The 25,833-nt window shown below is 39.8% G+C and overlaps 2 protein-coding genes across 3 annotated transcripts in view; one reads left to right on the top strand and one right to left on the bottom strand.

Annotated features, from left to right (window-relative positions):
• Positions 1 to 5,352, top strand: part of rbm33a (RNA binding motif protein 33a) — a 34,067-nt gene extending 28,715 nt beyond the window's left edge. For both annotated transcript variants that reach the window (XM_044104353.1, XM_044104352.1), the window contains exon 19: positions 2 to 5,352. In XM_044104353.1, the coding sequence (XP_043960288.1) occupies positions 2 to 50 (49 nt within the window). In that variant the 3' untranslated portion in view covers positions 51 to 5,352. The remainder of the gene's footprint in view (position 1) is intronic.
• A 3,363-nt stretch (positions 5,353 to 8,715) lies between these two features.
• Positions 8,716 to 18,398, bottom strand: shha (sonic hedgehog signaling molecule a). Its single transcript, XM_044104351.1, has 3 exons — positions 17,771 to 18,398; positions 14,491 to 14,752; positions 8,716 to 10,404 (listed from the first exon to the last, which is right to left on the bottom strand). The coding sequence occupies exons 1-3, from the start codon at positions 18,071 to 18,073 to the stop codon at positions 9,734 to 9,736; spliced, it is 1,236 nt and encodes a 411-aa protein (XP_043960286.1). The 5' UTR covers positions 18,074 to 18,398; the 3' UTR covers positions 8,716 to 9,733.
• Between the last annotated feature and the right edge of the window lie 7,435 nt (positions 18,399 to 25,833).

Genomic DNA, 25,833 nt, shown 5'->3' with positions numbered 1-25,833 from the left:
GGCACATGATTGATTTGTCCCACATTGATGTGTCGCTGACTGATGGCTGAGGAGCTCAGCAGATCCACCAAAGGGTCTCTTTCTCCTGCTGTGGTGGGAGTCTCTCGTGCAAAGCTCTGCTCCACGTGGGTACAGGATTATTTCTTCAACGCACTCATCGTCTCGCCACAGATTTCATCATTCGTCTCCCTCCAGTTTGGACAAATGAACACAAAAGACAGTAGCTGTGTGCATGCATGTGTTTGATTCTGCCTGCCTAGTGGCTGTAGTTTTAAAATAGCATTGAAGAGACACTAAACAGTGAATCATCCCTCGATGTTTGAACTTTCTTTTTTCCCCCTATCTCAAAAGGACATGGTAAAATCTATCATGGGATAATTAATGGTTGCTGCCCTCTTCATTGAGTTGTCTATAATAAACTTAAAAAGTCACTTGATTATTATTCAGCTTTAAACACCTCATAGTATGTTTATTTTATACTTCGGTTTCATGCAGGGAGAAGTTTGTGGTGTCATTTTTACTCCCTCGCTGTAGATGGCAGTATTTTATCTCTTTTGTTGCATTGTTGGTTTCAGCCTAAGCTTATCCTCAGGTTGGGTTTTTTGGCCAATGGCGCCATCTAGTGGGGATGTTTCATGCAGGGACAGAAGGGACCTGGATTCTGATGGGATGTTTACTGTAGCAGCAGCTGAAGTTAGAGATCCTTAGATGGTTTAGTTTTCAGAATGCCAAACTCTCTGTGGAGTTTGTAAATACTGTTTAGTCTTTCTGGTTCTCCTCAGAGTCCTCTGGATTTAAAAGTTAAAGAATTTCAGTTTCTTTTTGTTCTGAATGTAATTCAATCTTTTAGCTGTGGATTGTAAGGCATTGGAGATAAATGATTTCTTTTGACATGCGGTTTGTTTGTTTGTCAGATTATGTACTTGTCAAAAGTTTAGAGCTGTACCAAAAATAGAAAGTTTATTATTATCAAAGTCACTTGATTTCTTATAGTTGGCAAGTGCTATATTTAGAATGTTTTTTTAATTGCTTTGGGAGAAAAACTGCTTTCATTCATTCCTTATTCTTTTTTTTAAGCCAGAGAAAGGATCTAAGATTTTGAAGTCATCTGATTGGTTGATACCTTATAACTGAGCAGGGTGGTTTACTTGGATTTGAAATCATTGTCACTGCTTAATACCATTAATTAGAAGAAAAGTCAAAGAAATTTAACTGCAAACCTTGTACTATAAATTGAATTCACACAAACACTCATCTGAACATGCTGAAGTAGTTCAGTTAAAAGCTATTGGGAAATTACCCAGATTTCTCCTTTACTTATTATGATAAAAATTTTCAGTTTTTCTGTCTTTTTATATTGTATTACATAAATCAGTGATAAACAGGTTTTCTGACATTTCAATTGACATTTAAATTCATTTCATTTCCCTCTCTTTCTCCACTACATCTTTTTATGTATTTCACAAAAAAATATCACTGAAGTTGGTGACATTTAAATATTATTTGTAGTAAATGTTGAGGGAGCAACCATTAAACATCTAGTGGTCCTGTATATAAGTAAACAAGACATTTTGCTCTTAATTTATCCTTTTTGACTATTTCTTTCCTTTCCTTGTGATAGTCAAGTTGTAACAAGTTAGTTTTTTTATATGTAAAAGCTGAGCTAATTTGTCCAGAGAGAAATCCTTTTTACGAGTGGTGTGTTTCTATTTTAGAGTCACAACAAGAATTGAAATTTCTGTTCATGAGTGAAAAAACAGCAACAAACGTTTCAAGGAAAACAACAAAAAAAATGCTAATAAAAACATGGCCAATATACCGTAAACATGCTGGTATGTGAAGCCGGTCAAACATTAGCTCAAAGATGTGTGCTTGGTTATGTGTGATGTTCATGTGTCTGGTGCCTTTATGATGACGTCTCTTTATATGTGTGTTATATTTTAATCTTTTGTACTTCACAGAAGCTGTGAGTTTGTGGGTATTCACCAACGTGTCGTACATTTATATGGAAGATTTAACAACTACAGGATTAAACCATTTCTAAAAATATTATTCCTTAGGTTTAAATATTTAAGAGCCAGCCTTAAAAATGCAACCTCATTGTCCATTTTTTCACTGATTTTTATCAGGAATATTAGACATTTTAGCATTCAGGTTTTACAGTGGTGACATCCTGATGTGCAGCCTCATAAAACAAAGCCTGCTTAATTTCACTGTGGTATAATTTAGATGAAATAAGGATAGATGAAAAATTGGAGTATTAAATATGGATGCTAGATAGTTTGACAAAACTTTCCCTTGGCTGCTTATCTGGATGAAACCCCAAATGAAGATCCTAATTTTGTGTTTTACGCTACAATCTTGTTTACAAGTTCTTGTTTACTTCTGACCATTCTGCATGTGTCACAAACTCTTTTAGAGATATTTCCTTTCTAATTTGGGTTTAATTGAAATAATTTACTTTTAAAGAAGTTGCACATTCATGAAGTTGCTGCACTAAGATCTTAGTAACTGAGGGTATGAAGCCATATGTTACTAATTCCTTCTTGTAAACAAGAGGTTTTACATTTAAGTTATACTTTGTGTCTGAACTGACTTCACCATGTTTCATTCTCTTTGATTTAAGTTGAGCTATTTTAGAGATTTTTTTTATTTATATGTTTCATGTTCCTGTGTTTTAAGTTGTTGATTTTTCTTAAGGTGTTAGTAAATCCTGTGGATTTGGAACAAGTATCAGCAATGCTGCTCATAATGACAATATTATAAGACATTATGTCTTTATAATTCCAAACACAGATTCACATTGAATCTTTTGTACTTTACAGTGAAGAATGATTTGCATACAAACTGTGAATAGTTGAACTTGATGCAGTAATTTTGCATATTAACGAAATATTGCAGTGAGCTGTTTAACTAGCAGCAACTGTTTTCCATCAGACCACATGTGGTTACAGTAGACTTCATGCATTTTTTTTTATTATTTTGGTTTATTTTTTTCCTCTGATCTTTTATTAAGAAGTTTTATCAGTCTATTAATTGATAATCAGAAGGTTTATGCCAGCTTTGATCAAAGGTGTAAATTCGTTGGATGCTCGGAATCACTAATGTATTGCTGTTTGTTTTTGTATTAGGCCTCAGGATCCAGATGATCTGAAGATCTGCTGTAATCTTCATATTAATGTTCTTTTCTGTTTTTTTTCCAGATCAATCTCATCCATTAAAGACGCACTTATTGTGGTTTAAGCCTGAGTGACCATATAAATGGCCTAGCATGTAGTAAAATGTAGTTCAGCATACTTGTATTTAAAGTAGATGATTTAATAGAGTTGCAAACATGAATCATTTAAAAGTGGCAACGTCTCAGTTCTGTAACACAGGATTTTACTATTTAAACAAAGGTTGACTTTTTGAACAGCTGTGCTGTGTTGGCCATTAGTGTTGTTAGCATCACGAAAACCGTAGCATTTGTGTGTTCCCTTGATAATTCAGTTCCCTAGCTGAACTATGGTTTGCTAAACAGTGCCAACATTTTCAAGTCCAGTATGTTCCCTAACAATCCCAAGTTGATAGTTCTAAAGAATGAAATGCAATATCTTCACTGTACTCCATGAAACCTTCCTGTTATCTTCTGAAAGTTATGCTCTTTTTCACTCTCTTGCCGCCTGAATGTAGCTCAGATATTTGTCAACATGCTATAGAAAATAGTTTCCTTTTAAATATCTTCTTAATGTTTCTTTGCTTCTCCTAACTTCATCTTGCTGGTGCTAAACATAGTTGCTTAGTCTTTGCCTTCTTCTCTCAGTAACAACTTTAACACTGAAGAGGGTTCTTGCTATCACAAGCAGGATAGGCAGGCTTAACTGAAAAAGTCCAGCTGTTTATTCTGATCACAACGGATTTTTCTTTGGTCATTTTTATTATTTAGTGAATACAACTGTGTGTTAGGATTATTTGTGGATTTGTTTTTGTCTGTGTAATATTAAAAAAATCTGATATTACTCTTAAAATTAGAGTAAGATCAGATTGTTTCTGTTGGTTTATTTGAATTAAGGGAAATTGAACAAAAGGGGAAGTTGAAGCTCATAAAACCTATTCAAATTTAATTCAAATATTGTTTTATTTCAAACATGATAGCAATATAAAGTAACAAACTGTTTTGTTCACTGGAGGTACGTGTTAATTTTACTTGTGTTCTAAAATTGCCTTGCTTTTCTTCAAGGCCTCGTTTTCATAGAATTAAACCAGCAGATTTGCTTTATCAAAAAGAAAATGCAATACATTTGTTTCTGTAACTTGATTTTTGTCAGACTCTGTTCCATGCCTGTGAACATAGGCTTGTCTTGTACAAACTTTATAAACGGTTTGTAGATTTTGTTGATCCCTGTAAACCTAGCATAATTAACTTTTTGTTTCTTTTTTTTTCCCAGTTCAGTTTTATATTTTTATTATATGTAGTCAGGTCTTCTCTGTGACATTCCTAGTCTTTGGTATGATCCACTTCTTGTATTGTTTTAGTCACACAGGCTAATAAGTTTTGCCTTTAGTACTGTCTGTAATGTCTGAATTAAATCCATGCACTTTATCTTCAACAGAATAATGCTGATCTGAGCACTTTGATGGACCAAGGACACGCCTGTCTCATTAATGCTGTTCCATATGCCTAACGGTCAGGTTTTCTTTCAGCTGTTCAGTTCCTGGGCTCAGAATGAAGGTTTTATCTTGACCTTTTTTCCCTGAACAGCTGCAGCTGATTTTTTTGTTGCTGCCTCTTCTTTCCTTTGCTCTTCTACTTACTTACGGTACACAAACTTGACCATTTCTCATCTTTCCTTCCACACCTCTGTTGTTGAGTGAATTGCAGCAGGTTGGCTTCCCTGGATTACCATTGTTTGTTAGCCCTGTGGATGGAGGTTTCCACTTATGTGACGACTTCTGGGCTCGCAGAGCAGACACGTAACTCTAAAGAGAGCCGCTTTATGGCTTTCTCTGCACCAAAGGGTCCTCCAAGCTTCTTGACAATCACTGTTTGGTCAGACTCTTTAACAGAAGCCTCTATGGACTCCTGATGTTGAACTGTATGTTGCAACAAACAAGTGACTAAAGAAATCCAACATGTTGGAGTTTTGATGGAAAATGTTGACAAAGCATCATCATCTGTCTTTACACCCTTGAGTGATATTTCAAATGTGAAATGACCAGGATTATGTCTGAAATTATTGTTCCATTTGTTCTGATGCTGTGAATGTGGAAAATCTTCTACAGTTATGTACATTTGAACATGTGAAATGTTTCTATAAAGTTGTGATTTGTTACATTGGAAAGCAAAGATGGAAAATAAACTATTTGACACAACAAATGTGTAATTGACTAATTGGGGGGGGATGGGTTTTTTGGTGTAAAGGATTTAAAAAGTTAATTTTCTTTTATACTTGTTGGTTCGGTAACCAAATTATAAAAATTCTGCATATTTTTCATTTCTTTTTTTTTTTTTTTTTGCTTCAATCACTGGTTTTCTAAACTTAGCATGCAAATTTTTTTTTATGGTTTTGAACATACATTTTACTTGGAGGCCTCACAGTTTGCTTTTGTGCAAGCTGTGAGGCTGTTGGTCCGCCTCCCAATGGATTAAATTGTTGCATTTTTCTGATTATGCTGACCACTCAAAGAGCCTTGCACTATTGCTAAATTCACCATATTACACTAAAGTTAATATGATTCCCAGATCAGCATTTAACTTGAAAGTAAGTGCTCATTATTTGGTAGAAGTGGGAATTGAACCATTAACTTTCTGATTGATTTCCTATTGCACCATAGACTTCAAAGATGTTCTTGTATACAAAGTCTCTCAACATACAAAGTCTGGTTTGGTCATTTGCTGGTCATGATAATGCCTCTTGGATCGTAGAAAAATGCCATCAACCACTCTTATTAAAGTCGCATTTTACTAACTTCTGTTGACCAGTTTAAACAAAAGGAAATAGATCTTGATATAACTGTTTTGAATCTTGGTGTTATTTCAGTGAGTCTGTAGTGTTCAGCCTCTGGTGTTTATGATATTCACACTGGGAATCTCATACGGGTCCATGCTTACCCTAACGAAAGCCACACGTGGTTCTACTCAGGCCAGAGGTTCCTTCAGAAGGTGGTGAGGGGAGCTGAAAATGTGCGGATCTATTAGCTGCAGTAGCTGCAGTCATACCTTTAATTTTTATTACATATTCTTTTGATAAATTAACATTCTTTAATTTATCTGAGAAAGAGACAAGACCTTTAAGTATTTTTTTGGTGTAATAGTATTTCTATATTTTATTTGTTGGGGTTGTTTTAGTGATTTTGGAACTGCAAAATGACTAAAACAACTAGACTTCTGTCCAGTTATTGTTGAAGTGTATCAGGTTGTTGATGCTGTTCATTTCCCTCTAACCTACCACTCCTCTGCCGCCACAGAAGAGCAAAAAGGACTTTGATGGACCGAGCCAGCCAACACCATTTGCAGAAACTGGGAGTTTTGTTTTCCAGCAAAGCCAGACTGTTCATGTTTGCGAATGTCAGCATTTGTAAAAGCGGTTGTTGAGCCCTGGCAGACTGAGGGCCCCCAGAGGGATTAGAGGAGGCTCTGTTTACCTGCTCTGAGGAATGCTGCCCTGCGTGGACGCTTTTGTATCTGACGGGGACCCAAGGTCACAGCGCCGGCAGAGATGGGCCGCTTTGTCTCCTCCCTGAAGTTTCCACCTCACAATATCAACAGGACAACACAATGTGGGAGAAGAAAAGGGAATTCCTGCTCATGTTGCAACAGTGCTCAGAAACTCTGGTTTGTTGGCCCTTTTTACCTTTGAAAGCTCAATGATGGACGACTTTTTGTGTCAGTTTTTCAATCTGTATGGTTAAAATTTCCTAATTCCCACCATGTTCTAAGTCACGTTTAGGGTTACTAGTTTTTCTGTTTCAACTTTAGTGCAAATTGTTGACAGAAATTCACCACTTTGGTCATTTTTGTAGGGTTTTTAGTTGTGAGTGAGGGGAAGACTTTTGGCCAAGGTTCAACAGACTGGGACTCAAACCTGTGATGGCTGCATATATGACAGACGTCCATACGCCACCATCTGAAAGGACTATTAAAGTATCTTTAACCTCAGTGTGAGATCTGTTTCAGAAAGGACAAAAATGTTGAGCATTGTCCAACTCTTCAGACCATCTACACCAACTTTTTCTGTCTGCTGCTATCAGGAACACTAGACTGCTAGACTAGAACACTAGTCTGCCCCATCCTATTAAAATGGCGCACTTCATCTTATTGCAGGTATTGTATTTGGATCTTATAATATTTTTAAGGCAATCTGTTGAATGATCTCAAAGAAAGGCTACTCAAGTAATTTGAACAAATCCCTCAAAAGTATTTTATTTCAGTCAGTCCAGCCATTCATTCTTCCAGTTATCCAGACCAGGTCACATGGCTAACAGATCCAGGTCAGTAACCCAGACATCCCTCTCCCCTGCGACACGCTCCAGTCCATTCTAGGCAACCCCAAGTAATGTCTTGGTCAGAAACTTCCATATGGTGCCTGGTTTGTGTTCTTGGTTTAACCCAGGACCTCCTCCCAATGAAAAACCTCTGCAGGAAACCATCTAGGAGGAATCTTAGTCAAATGCCAGAACCATGTCAATTTACTTTTTCATGCTGAGGAGTTCTGGCTTTATATAAAGAGCTCCTCATGCTATTGCTAAGGCTCAGTCCAGCCACTTTTACAGGTTCTTGTTATTCTGGTGATCTGATCATGAGTGAGAGTCGAGACATAGACTCACTTATAAAGTTGGAGTTCCATTTTATGGATAAGTTTTCTCTTTGCTTTTTTAAAGTTAGCTCTCAGTTGTAAAAGGAAGGATTTCTTCCATTGGGTGAGGGACGCTGTCTTTTCCTCAAATGGAAAAGTAGATTTAACCTTTGACCAACAAAAATAAACTATGTTAGAAATCTAAACTCAGATTATTTCTGTCATGCAAACATTTCTTGTTAAATCTGATATATTTGTGCCGTTTTGCTTCACTGTGTTCAACGTTCTCCAATTATCAGTACCTCTTTTTTTACCACACGGTGTCACCATTGTACTGACTAATAACCTCCAAGCCACCGTGCAGGAAATTGGCGCTGGAATCAGTTTAACAAAGACGCTCCTTGAAAGCTCTCCATTAAGCGCTAAACGCGTACTATAAGTCTGTATGAAAATAACGGAGGATTACAGAGATTTTCTGAGACTAAGTGAAGCTGTGATGTGATTTTGGGACTATATTTCCTACAACCCGTGTTTGACCTGAAGCCGCCGACACCGGTGGTACAACAAACACGCTCCTGTTTAATCTGTCTGCACGTTGGGGAAGTTATTTGCAGAGGGCAAAGCTCGTTAAATTTGACATAGGCTCTCAACATTTCACAAGCATGCAAAAGGCAGTTCAAAGCGCAATATTCGTCTCACTCTGTGTTTCTCTCTCTCTGTGTTTTTATTTTTCCTTGGGTGTTCCACTATTAATTCAAATAATCCAATTAGAACTCTAAACGCCAGATTCTTGTTCATTATTGCCACACAGTTTGCAAATAGAAAATTGTATTAACATACGAAATAAAGGTAACTTACGAGCTTCGGGGGTGGGGTGGTGGTGTCTTCTTTATATGGTGATTTCTTGAGTGGAGCACATTTAGACAAAGACAACTGCAAGTTTGAAGATTTTCTTTATCTCATTTTTGTAATAAACATATAAATAATAAACTCTAGACATTTCTTGACACATCGCCCTGTTATGAAAGTTAACTGGTATGGTAGAGACTATCCAGACATGTGCATCTGCCGCAGGTCATTTTCTATACATAGAAAACTATGTCCCTATTACAAAATATGAAAAGAAAAAAAAAAAACATTTTAGTACATTTACAGGAGTTACTTATTAATTTATCTAACGAAGTTGCTTCAGCACTACTTTAATGGTTACTGAACTGTCAAAATCTGCATTTTTTTTGACATGTTCATTTCCTCTGAAAAAAACAGGAAAAAAAATAGAAACATACACACACAAAAAAAGCATAAAATGCAGACATGACACCAAAAATAATAAAATAAAACAAATAGCAGTACAAGAATTCCAATACTTTCCAAGCTACTGTATTTTTTTTAAATTAAAATATATTCTCATATCTTACACTATTTCAAATAACGAAATGTGATTCGGCAGCAAATCTAATTTACATTTCTGTGTATAAAAATATAATTTATGGAACCCCGCAAAGTTTGTTCTATACCCCCAAAATATAACAGTCAGTTGCACATGTATAGTGATCTTCTTCTCTGTCCAGTTATTTTTTTTATTCGTTTTTATATTTTTTGTTGTTTTTATCCTTTTTCAAATCTTTTTGCTTTTTGTAGTTGAGATATACAAAAATAGATTATGCACAATTTGCTGCTCGCATCGTTTCACAATCCATTTCTGTGACAGCAGCAGCAGAGTTCACATGAGAATAAATTATTCAAAGAGGATTTTTTTAAGGCTCCATTCATTCATTGAAAGGGGACGCATCATGGAAAAGTCACTGAAATAAATATCCCAACTCCGCTGGGGCCTTTTTGTTCGTTTTTCTTTTCTTTTTTTTTTATTTAAGATTATTATTATTATTTAATATGTCATTCTACTGGATAGTTCGAGGGTCCTATTGAGTCTGATTTTGTTCCTGTGGGGGGGATTTTCAGCTTGGGTATGCTGACATCCCCAGTGGATGGATCGAGTGGTCGTCCAAGAGCCACGTCCCCAGCTGGTAAAGGAGTTTGGAGTACCAGTGGACCCCCTCGTTGTGCGCCGTGACCCGAGGCCGGGAGATGAACAGCGATGAGGACACCCAGTGGGCGATCCTAACAGGCGCCAGGGCCCAGTGCGCAAGCTGGTGGTCCTCGATCACCGCGTAACAGGATGCCAGAATCTGATCCACCACCACGGTTCCCTGTGCCGTCACGGGCGCGAAGGAGCCCTCGTGCTCTTGCGTGTAAATCCGTTTCACGTTCATGGCCACGACTCCTCTCCGCTCCCCGTCGTAGACGAACACCTTCTGTCCGGGTCGCACGTCACTGGCGAACGTCGCCGACCGCGTGGAGTTCTCGCGGGCGACAAAGATGAGGTGCGCAGCAGTGAGGGTGATCTTCTGGCCCGTCTCGGTCTCGATCACGTAGAAGGTCCTCCTGGTGGTGGAGTCTCGGTCTATGAACATGATGAAGTCGGTGAAGATCGGGTTTCCGTCGCCGTCCGCAGCCAGGACTCTGTCCCCGGGTTGGAGGTCTCTGACCGGCTTCTTGGTGCCGTCCTGCAGGGTGACTGTGGAGGATCCCGGGAAACAGCCACCTGACTTTGCTGCCACTGAATTTTCTGTTGGAATAAAAGTTTATGTAAAGTCATCACACTGACTCAAAAAAAAAAAAAGAAAAAAAAAAAAAAACTTAAAATGTAGTTGTTCTTGATTTTTCCCCCTAGCCTTTAGTCATTGATTCATGCTTGGTGGACAGGGATATTTTCCTTAAATCTGACAGTTCCTGTGAAATCACAAGGCTTTAAGACATGCTATAGCCACTATCAAAGAACTACATTTCTTTTTTTTTCAGTCTTGACACATTTTGATGAGCCCAAAGATTTTTGCATATTTTGGTTGCTTTGTAGCAAATGTGACCTGAAACATGAAAGTTCCTGTAAAATTACAAAAATTACATTTATAATATAGCCATCAGACAAAACCTGCTGAAGAAGGCATTTCTCGACAGATCTTTCAATGTTCACACATCTTCTTGGACCTAAATGCATTTTTATACTGATGCCAAACCGACTTCTTCAAACAAGGTGCCTTAGCGTGATTTTTTTGTGTGTGTGAAATCAAAAGACTTAATCTCATATAATAATCTTCATTACAAAAACACCTAAGGACTTCATTTTCTTGAACTTATTCATTTTCCACAGGTCTCAGTGCTCCCCCATGCTTTTGATATATGTGTATTGATTTAGTCTATAACCTGAAGGTTTTATGATATTAGAAAATGTAAAGTCATAGGCATAATTAAAGAATCATTGCCTTTCAAATTTCTTCATTTGGGGTCTTCTTCAAATCATATGTGTTTCATCTTGAAACCTGATTTTCTTTTTTTTGAAAACCTAGTCATAAAACAGCTGTCATTCAAAAGCGACTCAATAACTAATTCCCCCTGATTTTTTTCTTGTTCTTTTTTTTTTTTTAGCCTTTAGACGTCTTGGTGTTCCTGTATGCATTTTGCATATTGATGTCCCACAGGCTCCTTGATGTCAGATGTGTATTGGCTTGGCCTGTAAAAACTAAAAGCCTGGGCTCATCTATCCTTAATTAAAAAAAAGCCCAATAAAGAACAAGCATTGTTATTCTAAATCAGCTTGGTGGATGGAGCTACTCTTCGCAAAGAACACTCACGCCTTTCCCAGCTTCTCTCCCCATATTTACTCAGGTGCAGAAACCTCCATGTGACAATTCACACAAATAGGCGACTCACAACTACTATTTACCCAGTGGAGCCACTTTTCCATGCCTCTCGAGTTGTAGATTTGAATTTAAATGAGTGCCCCCGGACTCTTAAATGCTTGCTGTTGTGCAACATCAATACACACCCCCTCCACCACCACCCTGTCTACCACCTCTCCTTGCTTTGTTGTCAGTCTTGATGACGATAATTTTGGCCTTGGTGGAAGCTCTTCACATACCAGTTTCTAGGATCATGCGGAAAAAAAAGAAAGGGGGGAAAAAAGGGAGGTTTTTCTACTCAGAATTTGGGGGCTTTTAATCTTCTTTTAAGGTTCCCGAGCATGAAATGAGGTGACAACTGCAAACCAGATTTGGCTAACATTGTTCGGCCAAATCCTTTCTGTAAAGTCGCATGACCCCTGATGACATGTCAGCCTAGAGCATACTGTGATCTCAGAACGTGTGAGATGAATGAGAAATAAGGGATTTATCAATAAAGTGTGGAGTGAGAGAAGCGCGATGGTTCATCTGTCAGTGGTAAAGGGAATTTAAGTGTGATGCAGTTAAGGCCTGAATTTATATATATATATAATACATCATTATATTATGTATTTTTTAAATACGTGGGATTTATCTAAAATATTGTTCTATCCTTTTTGTGGAGCTTTAGCTTTTCTGGGTCACAGCCAGCAGCCTTGTTGAGACTGCAGTGTGTTGTTCCCACTAGGAGACGGTGTGGGGCAATGTAAGCTAAAGGAATGAGCTGCATGGTAAATGCTCACAAATGAATGATAGGTGCTCATACATCACTGCCTGAAATATTCCTGTGAAATTCCTTCCTCGTCACCATGGGCACTGCCAGGAGGCGTATAACGTTGATTAATCAGTCTCATTTGAGAACATTTTTAAACAGAAGACAATTATTTTTAATCTGCAACCTGTTGCACTTGATTGACTGCTGTGTTTTTAGACACTATGGGTTTGTTTTCTAAGCTTCCCAGAAAAGCATCTAGAAAAGACAGCTTTTCTAGATGCTTGTTGTATCTAGAAAAAGTTTGATTTTTCTGAGATACAACTGATGACCAACCCTTTACAAATGTAAGCCTGTTTCTGTATATTCCGTTTTCGAAAACAGGTTTCAAGACTCAAACCTGAATATCTTTAGTCCAGGTATGACCTGTTGATACATTGTGATTTCTATGCTACACAATGTAAGGTTGGTCTTGATGCCAAAAAGTATTGAACGTCTCCCTTTTTTCAGAAGCAGAAATGTCCATTTCATAGTCGATATGAATTAAAAAACATTTGTAAAATACTCCCTAAACAACAATAAGAAGAATCTGAATTCAAATAAGTGGCTAAACTCTCTGAATGTTTATATTTTCTTACAATTCCCATCCTCCATTGACTAGACAGCTCAGTGAGTTGTAGGAAACTAATTCAACAACAACTGACATTAAACCTTTTTTTCCCAAGCACTATTGTTGCCCCCTGACAGAATTACATCCTGGGCTGTGAGCCAAATTGACATAATAAAGAAAACCCAGTGGTAAGAGAGAGAGGTACTCCTTCCTGGTACTGCTTGTTCCCCAACCCTAGCCTGTCTACATGGCGTATGGTTCGATTTGTCTCAAAAATTAAACCTCTGCTCTGGAAATGATGAGACACCCAAGTTCAAGTTGGAGATTGGAAATCCAGCATTGTTGGTTGTTGTTTTACTTGCAACAATTAGCAAGGCTAAATAATAAAGTTTTCCCCTGTTTTTCTGTTTAAAAGTTCACAAGTTGAGCTCACACTGAAACACAAGGTGAATGGTTAAAACACTTGATATCAGTTTTTATGTGTGGCAGCCATGTTGGATACTGAATTTAGGGGACATTATTGTTTCATTTCTGTCAGGAAAAACTGAACATCCAATATTCGAGTACAAATATAACATAGACATTCCACCCTGTAGTTATTTATCCCCCCTCCTGGAAAACCTCTTGCATCATTACCAGGACAAACCTGGTGTTAACCAGTGGGACATGTTGTAAAACAAATCTGCAGCCTTCTTTAATCAGCTCCCCTCACTTTTCTTTGCAGGGCCATCTGATAAGTCCAGAAAAAAAATCCTGAGCTGCACCTACTTTTGAGGATTCATTTGCACAGCAGTGTGCACCTCATAGCTCCCACCTTAATGCAGCATTGCAAGGAGGGGAGATCAAGGGGAGTAATCACCATCCTATAAATTACCCCTACCCCACCTCCAGTAACCAGACACTTATGCGTAATACTTTACATGAGCATAAATTGAGAGGAGTAGTCAAGTTACAGCTCTGACTTCCTCACACAGTCCAAAAACATGACTGTCAGGGTAATTGGTCTCTCTAAATTCTCCATAGGAGTGAGTGTGTGTGTGTGTGTGTGCGTGTGCGTGTGCGTGTGTGTGTGTGTGTGTGTGTGTGTGTGCATGGTTGGTTGTCCTGTCTGTCTCTGTGTTGCCCTGCTACAGACTGGCGACCTGTCCAGGGTGCACCACGCCTCTCACCCGGAACGATAGCTGGAGAGAGACACCAACACCCCTCTAGACCCCACTAGATATAAGGGTGTTAGAAAATGGATGGATGGATGGATGGATGGATGAATGGGTGGATGGATGGATGGATGGGTAGATGGGTGGATGGATGGGTAGATGGGTGGGTGGATGAATGGTAGATGGGTAGGTGGATGTGTGGGTGGATGGATAGTCAAGTTACATGACAATGAGTTACATTGTTGCTGTACTTGTATTTGTTGTGGGCTGTTTTTGTTTGTTTTTTTGTTTTTACCTTTGCAGCTGCATTAGGGACATTTTTGAATGTTTCTCCCTCATCCTTATATATTGAGACAGTATCAGAAAAACTGCAATTCTGTGATGACTTGATTCTGATTTTGGTCCCTATTTTTCCTCCATGCCTTGTTTTTTAAAATGTTCTGGAGACGCCCCTGCTTACCTGCTTTCACAGAGCAGTGGATGTGGGCCTTTGACTCATAGTAGACCCAGTCGAATCCGGCTTCCACTGCAAGCCTGGACAAGGTGCCATATTTGCTCTTGTCTCTGTCTGAGGTGGTGATGTCCACGGCCCTGCCCTCGTAGTGCAGGGACTCGTCGAAGTGGTGCCCGTCCTCGTCCCAGCCCTCTGTGACCCGGAGCTTCACCCCAGGCCATTGGTTCATCACAGAGATGGCCAGCGAGTTCAGCTTGTCCTTGCATCTCTGTAGCAAAGCAGAAATCAGGTAAATAAGCTGAAACCAAAGCAGATCATTCAAATAAATTGAACTAAAAACATGTATATTTTTTAGTCCTATTGCCACACTTTCATTTGCACACTTTCTCCATTATACATCTGCTTGTTTTTTGTTTCTTTTTTATGTCAGTAGCAAGGAAAGACGAAAATTTGGACTCGGTGAAGCCTCCCCATCCCCTCATGAATCCATGAATTCTCTCCGCTGTGCTGAAACACTGCACCTCTGATCCTGAGCTTGCATTTCTCAGTGTGAGCAGCAGCGTCAGAGGGCACAGCTCGGGTAAGAAAGCTGCTCATGAAATATGGATAAAGCACTGCATTCGCTTCACTGGCCCTATATCATCTGGGTCTTTGGTTTCTGGAAGGTGCGTGAAACTTCCCCCCTTTTTTCCCTGTCAAAGAAGGGACCATCTGAACAAGATAAGCACATTATAAACACTCAAGCTAAAGTTTTTTTTTGGTTTACTTTAAATCAATAACTGGTTCTGGAGGTGATATGAAGATTATCCTTCCTTAAAATGTGTGTGAGCACTCAGTGAAGATACTTGGCCCTCTCCAGGACAACTGTTCTCAATATGTCAAATAAAACATCACAAAGAGTCCTTTCAGACATAGGGTGGGGGGGAACTTTCATTATTCTGCTCCTGCAAAGTCCTGGAAAACGTGACATGCCTCCTTAAGTGGAGATGTTATTAGTTTGCTGACAGACAGACCTGTGAAATATCAGAGGAGCCTCATGGACAGCTCAAGATTTTGGAGGTTTCACAGAGACCTTTAATCTGTGTATCACACTTGTAGCATGTGATGAATAAAAAAAAAATCTGTTTGGGGAGGTGGGTGAGGGGGAAGCAACTCACAGAGTGGGGATTGTCGTAGTCAAGAGCCGTAAAAAGCTTGAACCCTGTTTATTAATTCATCAGGTCGTGTGCCGCAAATCAAGCCAAATTCTGCTCAGCCACCATGCATGAAGCAAAGCCCAGCAGGGAGCCTGCAAACCTGCGCTCTTGCGCTCCGGAGGGGTGAGGCGCTCAGCAGCCCGCCTCTCAATCGTTTTTCACAAATTATTTGGCTAGAGGAAACACTTATCAGCTACCTGTCAGTGCAAACATCTCTTTCCCCCACTCACTTATTACGCTGCATAAACACCTACTTTAAGAGCGATTTAATCCATTAAGTCGAACTCGTTAAAATAGAATTCAGAGACTTAGACCAGGTAGTTAAAAACGGAAAATAAGATATTTCATAACGAAAGTTGCGGATACGCTCATCTTCACCTGCTTTTTATGAGACACATGGAGCTGAGCATTGAAGCCGGTATAAAAGCGGCCCCGTCACTTTTGGAGCTCTCCTCCTCCAAAACTGTATCAAACTAAACGGGATAGTTCCCACGTTCCCTGGCAATGAATTTGACTTGCTTCACTGAGAAGTAGGGTCGCTTCTCCTTCGGTGAATTGTTTTATACATTTTGTCACAGCTCACATCTACCAGAGTTACCGCCTGCGCGTCTATCAACGAATATCTATTTTCTTAAGCGCCAGAGACTGGGTTAAAAACTGCCCGTAAAGTTCTGCGCGCCAATGCGCCCAACCTAAGGCACAGTGCAAAACCACGCTGGTAAATCTTTACACATTAGGCTTAGGTCACCTGCAGCCGCCATCACTTTGCCTGGATGTTAACTCATTGTAATAGTTTTATGTGATGTAAACGAAAAGAATGGCGATCAGGTCTGCTACTTGGGCTCTAAGAAGTTAAACTTTTGCTTCAAGTCAAATTGAGGGTGCCTTGAAGCTCTTCAAAATAAGACATGGTCCAGGTTAACAAATTGGCTGAAAATTAAACCATGCAACACAAGACTACAGTAACGCAGAAATATCCGACATTTTAACAAAAGTTATCACCCTCCCTTCCACGCGTGTTTAAATCTATTCCAGGAATAACACCCAAGTTCCTTTAAAACGCCCAATTTCTATTGGAAATGAACCACAGAACCTCTAAGTTTATCCTCACGGCTCCACTCTGGAAAGAATGCATCCTGCAAGGCCTATAATTTCCTAATCCCCATCTTTTGGTAACTTAAATGTATCGGATAGAAAGGAGAGAGGAGGGATATGTGGGGAAGGCTGAGACCTCACGCACGTAGTGAATATTTCATCGGAGCCCATGCCTGGTGCAAGGCTCGAGTTCAGAGACTCCAGCGCGCCACCATCGCCACCATCGCTCCCACCGTCGCATTTTTATTCTCACTGAGCCGATACGAACCCAAAGCTGCCTGTTCAGTGTTTTCCTAATTCGCCGAGCTCTTAGTGCCGAATGCAAGGACGGAGGGACGCGGCGTCCTGCAAGCCTGGAGATAGGAATCGAGTCGCGCAATAAGATCTACCGTCCTTCCTGCAAAACGCGCTTGCAGAAAACGCGCAACCGGTCCACGTCCACTGGCTCCCCACCCTTTAAGAAATGCAACGTCTTTCACTGCACCGCTGCGCGCACAATCCAGATGGAAGAAATGTCTAAAGCGCATCACCAGGGAACACAATAATCACCTTAATCCAGAAACACACACAAAAAGAGTCAAAGAACGAGGCTCTGCAGAGCTCTCAGATGGAGCCTCATTCAGATACAAATATAGATATGAGGAGATGGAGGAGATGGAGGAGGAGGAGAAAGAGGAGGAGAAAGGAGGGTGGATGGGGGGTGGGGGGCGCATTAATATTTCAAATTCACTGTCACAATAATGAAGGCCGAGTGTCCTGACTGTCCGCCTGCACATCACTCCTCCAGCTGGATCTCTGTGCGAGAAAGTCCCAGGCTGGCGCATCAGAGTGCATCTGCATTTACAGTGAAGTTAAAAGGCTCAGTGTGAAGAGTTCAGACTTCACCTAACGTGCGCAATCAGACTGACAGGGAGACTGTTGCAGTACGCGGTGATGGTGGTGGAAGAAGAAAATATACAGGTCAAAAAAAAAAAAAGATTATTCAGTGCGCTTACCTGAGTCATCATCCTGTCGGCTCCTGTGTTCTCCTCATCCTTGAAGATGATGTCTGTGTTATAATTGGGAGTGAGCTCTTTAAAGCGCTCGGAGTTCCGTGTGATCTTGCCCTCGTATCTACCGCTCGCCCCCAGGGTCTTCTCCGCCACATTGGGGATGAACTGCTTGTACGCCAGAGGTGTCAGCTTCTTGGGGTGTCTCCTCCTGCCGTAGCCCCTGCCCGGTCCGCATCCCATCACGGAGGACACCAAGGACAAGCAGATGAGAGCGACAGAAGCGATTCTGGTCCAGCGCTGATGCATGTTAAATATAAAATAGTGAAGAAAAAAAGATCTAAAAAAGGAAAAAAAGAAAAAAAGAGTCACCGCTGCGGCTGCTGTCTTATCTCAGCTGCCGATGTCCTTGTCTCCTCTCTTCTCCCCTTTTTTTGCCCGCCTGCGTCTCTTGGTCTCTTACCGCGGCAGGTGCGGAAATGAGCGCCTCAGTCTGATGGTAATAACGGGGCACATCGAAAGAGGATATATAAAAAAGAAAAGTAGTGAGAGAATTATAAGCCACGGGATCTCTGGTTTAAACTGCAGCCGCTCGTGTGAGCCGAGCGCTTTTACTGCTTTGTATTATAGCAGCGATCTATAGCAGGGGTGGGACTTAATTGGCTCGCCTAGACAAACCCTCCTGATGTTATCCCACTGAAAAAAGGGGGGGAAAAAATCAGGAAAAAAAAAAAAGATTTTCTCCCACCTTACGGTTAGTCTCCCCTTCTCAGAGGACGCGGGCTCCTCCTCCATGGGAAAACATCAATTATGAAGCAAAGCGTCTCCAACCCTCCCGTTTTCCAGCCTATTCACTTCACAGGGAGAAACTTGCAAAGTGCTGGACACAGATCTGAAATCAGTGTTAAGTTCTCCGTGTGTGCACCGGGGCAACTCTCCGCATGGAGACACTCGTGGACGCGCAGTGCGCATACCTGTGTTGGATGACTTCGCCGTGATCCGTGTCCAGCGAGGATAAAGACGTTAAAGACATAAAATAAAATGGAGATCTCGGTTGAGCTTGAAACGACCTGATCTGGCATTCCCTTGGTAAGAAAAAACAAAACAAAACAAAAAAAACCCCCACAAAACATAAAACCTTTGCGCAAAGTTGCGCAAAAATGCCATTGATGACACTTTTAGATAATCTAAAGTCTTATGAGATTCCAGTAAACTTACTTGAATTAATGTTATGATTTTAACGAAAAATAGTCAAAATGTTTTCGAAAGAATCAGATCTTTGGTGCGCTCGTGCTGTGCGCCATTTTACGCATCCAAGCAACAAGACAGACTAACAGAAAAAAAAAAAAAACCCAACATATTATGTCTTAGATCCTATTGAAAAATTAATCAGGGACACCTTCAACTCCAAAGAGCGTTAGAATGAGTGGGTTTGGTGATAAGATGAGACTTATACGTATTAAAACATAAAAATTAAAAGATATCCACTGTTTTGCTCGACCGGTTCAAAGCAGGGCATAACTGTGAAGTGGAAGAATAATAATCTATGTTGTCCAGTTTTTTACGAGTGAAAATAATAAAAAAAAAAACTGGCACGCAATTACAGGAAGGTGAACCTTTATCTCAATTTCACATCTTTTCACACAAGTTTTAGTTCACGATTTTACTCCTTTATGAACTCTGAGCAGCTTCTCTGTCTCAAGTGATGCAAAAATATCCCCATAGTTACCATGCTGCCTTAATGCTTGTCACTTTAATTGATCATGTTTGGTAGGTTTGTAGTTGTGCCTTTCAGTGCACATTTTCAGATGAGTGATTAAACGCTGCTCAGGAAGATGTTCAAGGCTTGGAATCTGACCCGTCAATAAACTTGTCCAGAACTTTCTCCCTGACCTGTGTTCCCTGGTCTTTGTGAAGATGTTTTTGACAGAAGTTCTCAAACACACCTTTGGGACATTCATAGAACAGCTTGATTTCTGCCAAGATTAAATAACAGAGGGCTATCAGAGAAAAGGATGATTAATGCAAGTGCATATCACACTTTTTAGGCTTGTATTTGTAGAAAAGGGAAGTAAAAAAAGAAAACACCTAATTGTTCTCCAACTTCACAAATCCAAATAAAATACAATGAATGTTGCAAATAATGTGACAAACTGTGGAAAAGTACAAGGGATTTAAATATCTTTGAAAGTTATTGTAAAGATGAAGGGCGGGGGAGTGCAGACATAATCATGTTCCATTTTGCACCTGTAATGTTGTCTTATGTATTCAACTAGACTTCATGAGTCAGCAATATAGAAAAGCTGCTTTGACCCAACACAAAACCAATTAAGTCTTGTTTGACATAGCTTCACTCTGTCAATCCTAAACCCTCACTGCATTCAAGACACATGAGTTCAGACAAAAACAGATATTCAAAACAGTTTCAGGTATTAAAAAAAAGATTTGTCTCATAACAAAGAGTAATTACAGGCAGAGGACTGTTTCGGGGCCAAGGTTGGCTCTCATCACACAGACTGTGTGGTACGTTCGCTCTGAAGTGAGGACAGATATGCCAGGCTTTGGTGTGGCTTCAGTCTCATTAAAGCAGGCTCTGGCTGACCTCCAGTCTGGCGTTGTTCAAGCCTGTGCCAGGCTTGTGGGAAGCAGAGGGGGTAAGACAACCTGCCGCTCAATGAGATCGTGATCATCAGCTCCTGGCCAAAAGATGGCGTGTGCACCTGGCACACTACTGTATAATCCTAAAATGCTTCCAGTGGTGGATTTCAGTTTGGGTGTTTTGACGGATTTTCTTAATATGTCCTCCTCCATAGTTGGTTTTATAGATGAGCTAGTCAAACATAAGGCTCACAGCAGTTTTGGGGGCACCATAGCCAGTGTTTTGCCTGGTGGACCTCAGAAGTTTTCTTCAGTACAAATAATCATAAAAATGCCTGTCAGGCAAAATAAAACATATGATAAGATGAATACTATAGGCCAAAGATGGTTCTTTGTATATTAAGCGAGTGACAAAACGCGACGCAGAATGAAATGAATTATGGAGAAATCGCAATGAATTATGCACTGATGGGTCTGAACTTGAGTTTCTCCCGCAGAGGAAACCAAGAATCTTTCAGGTAGACCTTAGGCAAAGAATATTTGCAAACATTACACCTTAGTGTTTAGTTTTGGTCTATGGCAGCGCCAAATGGGTGCAGTTAGAAGCTAAAAGCAAAGGAAATCTCTGCAGGCAGACAATCTGGTAAATGAGAGTTATAGTAGACATTTTCTTTTCTTTAACTGTCAAAAGGAACAATTTAAAACAACATGATTTCATCAATGATGAAATGATATGTAGCTTGAAATGTGGATTTAAATTTTTACTTAAAAATAAAGATCTAAAGAAGCAGGAATGCACTGACACCCAAATTAAAACACTGTTACTAGACAGCACACAAAAGTTTAAAACAGATTTAGGTTATAAAATAACATTTCCAGGGCACAGTTCAAGCCATCTTTTGGAAATGAAAAAAGCGAAGCAGATAAGGTTGTCATGGTGACTCTGGAGGAGCTACAGAGGTATACACTCAATCCCTCCTTATTCACAGTGAAGTATTGGCAACTTTGTTTGTGCTGAGTGGAAGTTATTTGCAGAAAATTCACAAGTTCTAATATTCTAAAGAAAATGCAGCTAGGGAAGATGAAATAGCTTGGCAGAATACTACCAGACAAGTTTTTTTGTCAAGGAGCCAATTGAAGAGTGCCATTTCTTTTCCCTGGCACTGATTGGCTATATCTACAAGAGGCAAGGAAGACTGCAGATGTTAGCAATGTGTGGGCAGTTTTCATCCATCCATCCATCCATCCATCCATCCATCCATCCATCTCCAGCGAATATTTTGGGCGAGAGGCAGGATACACACTGGCCAAGTCGCCAGTCTGTCGCAGGGCATAGACAGTTTCCACTGTGCAGATTAATCCATCTTAAGGTATATTTGGTGCTTAAACTTTCAATATAGGTAGTGGCAACCATTTTTAGAGGGGATCTCAAATATTCACAGATTTCAGCTGTTCAAATTTCAGCTGTGGTCCCAAAGTCCCCCGAGAAATTGGGGGTCCTCTGTACAACTCAAGTGGGAAAATCTGTGTACTGGATAGCTATTTGTAATGGACTCCACAAATCTGGCCTCAGTGGAGAAGTTGGAAGGACAAATTGATAAAACAAACTTTCAATTCAATAAATAGTTCATTAATAGCAAATTAACAAACTTTGTTTGCCGTTAGGCACCACCTGTATAGTAAACATGTAGAAGGAAGGGCTTTTCACATCGCTCTAAACATACAATCTCCATAGTGAAACATAGTGGTGGCAAGATTGTGCTTTAGGGATGTCTTCCTTCAGTGTTGAGTATTGTATCACAGTTTCATTCACATTCTCATTAGGGTTAGATATGGTATCAAATGTCAGGTCTGTTTATGATGTAGTCTGGATGGGATTGAGGTCATTTCAATTACACAATTCATATTAAGAAGTCTGTTAAGCCTTTCCCATTCAGGCACAGTGAGTAATCACTTTTTGCCATTTTTGTGTCTCTCTTTCCTCCAGACTTCACCTGCACTGCTTCCTCCGCTAAGAAATACTCGCAGCTATTGTGCTGCCTTCATTTAAAAATCCTCCCTCTTCATCTTGACATTCAAAGGAATTAATAGATATGCTGTTGCTAAGACGAAATCCACGCCTATGTTTGATTTCTCGAACCACAGTCCTCATGAAGCACAAGCTAGATGCAACCAGGAGTGTTTGATGGAGTTTAACCAGAATAAGTCCCCCCAATTACTGCTTAAAGCCTCCTCCTGTCTGAATGTTTTGTAACATTGTTAGACGGATTAGGACTACGGAATAATCACGCACAAAACATTTAAGCAGTGTCAGGCTGCTGTGCTGTTTTCCCTTTACTGCAAATAGGGTTTCCTTTCTGTCAGTCAATAGGAAAGCCGGCCCAACCGCAATTCATTGTGGGTTTTTCTCGCTCGCAGGTGGAGTTAACATTCAGACCTTTATCCTGTTTTGAACATTTGACAAACCGTTTACAACACAGGCAGGTAGCCACCAATCCCACGAACATGTGTCCTCTTTTGTCCCGGCAATAATGTGTGAATGGCCGTCCTCTCAATGGTTTATCTAAGTCGCACGCATAAAGCATTATGTGGAAGCAGTGAGTAACAATCCAGCCCAACAGATACAGGTGCCCTGGAGCTAATCCGTGAGCTACAATGGGAATTTCACAATACTGTATTTGGAATCACAGCTCTCCCGGAGTCTGTAAAGGCATTTTATTTGCACTCTCCAGCCGCTCCCAATACTTAAACATTAAACGCCAAGGCTAGACAGGCAAAACCACTTTGAACTGCAGGGCAGGGTGAACTCTGAGGGAGGGGAAGGAGCACTGAGAGAGCACAGAGCAAAGGGGGCTGGTGTTTGAGCTCAAGGTGAGTCAATGCAACACCATCACAGTCTTTTGCAATGGTGACGGAAAAGGGAGGGACCTATGCATCAGTATTTTTAAATCTGACTGTATTAAAAGTCACCAGACAATATAAACAACATCATATTGTTACTGTTATGCCTCTGTGTTTATGCGCAAAAATGTATGACGGAATATACCTTTAGAGGCTATATGCAATTTTCTTTTAAACCTGCATGATGTAATGTTAAACAAAGTGTTTATATATATATATATATATATATATATATATATATATATATATATATATATATATATATATATATATATATATATATATATATATATATATATCTGTGAAAAAGAAATGGAGCTTCTCCTTGCAGTCTTATTGCTGTCTGCATAAATACACTCAGTCAGACCTTGATCCTGACAGATTCCTCAGACAAGAAGTCAACAGGCAGACCACCCAGGCTACTGCTGGTGTCATTTGTGGACATGATCGAATTGGGAAATGAGCATCGAGGTAGGCCAAAATGCAACAGTCCTGCAAAAGTAAATCAACCCTTGCTGCTTTTATAAGAATTAAGAATGAAAGAGGCAGCCAGGCACATTTATGTAATGAACAACATCCAGTGCCTAACAGCAGGTGTGACCACTTGTAGAAAGGAAACTGTATTAACTTTTTGCTCAGCTGAAGCATTCAAGCATGTGATACTTATTGCTATATATCTAAGTTGTTACATGGATGACAGTGACTTCTGGAAAAATGGCAATTGCGCAAAAATCATCAAAGTGAAGGTCTTAGGCCACCATAATATTAAAACTTTTCTTTAAGCACAGTGGTGGAGTGGTGATTACAAAAGCTTGTTTTGTACTCACAGGTCAAAGTCACTTTACAGACAATGAGTCAGACACTTCTAACTACCAATGTTTTAAACAATTTTGGGCCCACCTGTCCAACGGCTTAAACTAAAATTGTGTCATTCAGTACAACAACATTGCCAACCCCATGAGCTTACTCTGTAAGCTGAGAAGGAAAAAAATCAGTGTGTTGTATTGCAAAGTTAGACCTTAGTGGAACTGTAATAGTAATAGTAGTAATATGATTATTACTAATAATAATCATACAGGTGAACACACTTCTTTAAAAGTACAACCTTTGGCCGTTTTGCTGATCTGGAGCTTACATGTGTGTGTGTGTGTGTTAACATAATGCCAAATTGGAAAGACATAAGCAGTGACCTTAGAGAGGCATTGTTGCTGCAGACACTCTCTCAAGAGTTCTTAGGCTATTTCCAAACAATCTGAATTACATCATTCTACACTGAGAAAAGGGAAAACATGAAAGTACCAAAAGTCAGCTTTGAAACACTTAAATTTGAAACTCAAAGACTAAGCAAAAACTAAAAATATGGCATGCTAATTTTAGCTTACAAAGGTACATCTGAGTAAAACACAAAGCCTCTGGAACAATATCAGTCCTGTAGATGAGAACAAGGTATGTTTAGGTTTGGTCATGATACACAAGACTGGGTTCAGAGACAGCATATAAAAAGACATTTCACTCTCACACTACTGGTGTCACAGGTAGACACACACTTTACACACTTTGCAGTCCCAGGATCTGACCACTGTTTAGTTGTGGCATGAACAAAGCACTCCGCTATAACACACACTATTCTGGAGTCAAGCAAGAGGCTATCGGTATGACATGAAGTTCACTATCGGGAGAATTTACCAAAACTTAAAGGCAAGTTGAAAACAAAATAGATAAAAAAAGAGAAGAATCAAGATGTTGTAATGGTTCAATAAAAGTCCAGACATCAACATGGTAGTTGACAATGATGCCTGTTGATCTCAGGTCAAGGAAGAGTGGACTTGTTTAAGATGTTAGAGAACCAGGGTACACACTACCATCTCTGAATGCACAAAGTTGAACCTTGATCCAGATAGTTCCAGCAGCAGAAGACCTCTCCAGGTCCATCTTCTACATAGATTCATTTGGAAATGTTAAAATTACCACCTGGTTTCACACATTTTAAGTTCAGAGATTATGCTGTTTCTTTTCAATGTTTCAGGCTGATGGCTGTAGTGTGATGGTGTGGCGCATAATATTTTGGCATATTTTTGGCCCTTTTGTACCAGTTGAGCATAATTTAAACACCAGAACTTATCTGGGTATTACTACAGACCAGTTCCATTGTTTTATTTATTTTTTTGTCATTAGTGTATCCATCTTCTGCTGGCAAACTCTAGCAGGACAGCAGATCATGACACTAATCTCAGTTCCGCACACATTGGTTACTTGAACTTGGCAATGGGTGATTTTTTTTCCAGTGGTTATCACAGTCATTAGATCTACAGCAGTGTTTGGTGTTATGGTTAACCTATTTTAGCCAGTTTTTTTCTTTTTTGTCTTGTCTTTGGTCTAGATTAATATGTTACCTCACCTCCCTCCTCTTATCTTCCACCTCAAGTTCTCTTACAAACCTTCATAATAAAAGAGCCAAAGCAGGAATTTTCCTCCAAATATGTGAAGCTTTCTCCCATGGCAACAAAAGCCTTTTGCTGTTCCCCTTTATATCCACATAGACTTGGCATGCTTGGAATGAATCAATATTT

Source organism: Gambusia affinis, linkage group LG21 (genome assembly GCF_019740435.1).
Source record: "Gambusia affinis linkage group LG21, SWU_Gaff_1.0, whole genome shotgun sequence".
In the NCBI taxonomy this organism is placed as follows: Eukaryota; Metazoa; Chordata; class Actinopteri; order Cyprinodontiformes; family Poeciliidae; genus Gambusia; species Gambusia affinis.
Note: the sequence above shows the minus strand (reverse complement) of the source record. Positions and strands in the feature narration are given on the sequence as shown.

What these genes read in the sequence shown, in the direction of transcription:
- shha (XM_044104351.1), bottom strand. Translation starts at nt 18,073, where the DNA reads ATGCATCAGCGCTGGACCAGAATCGCTTCTGTCGCTCTCATCTGCTTG. An exon ending in CCGACAGGATGATGACTCAG is followed by an intron (nt 14,753 to 17,770) that starts GTAAGCGCACTG and finishes GCTTTGCTACAG; the next exon opens with AGATGCAAGGACAAGCTGAA. An exon ending in CCACTGCTCTGTGAAAGCAG is followed by an intron (nt 10,405 to 14,490) that starts GTAAGCAGGGGC and finishes TTATTCCAACAG; the next exon opens with AAAATTCAGTGGCAGCAAAG.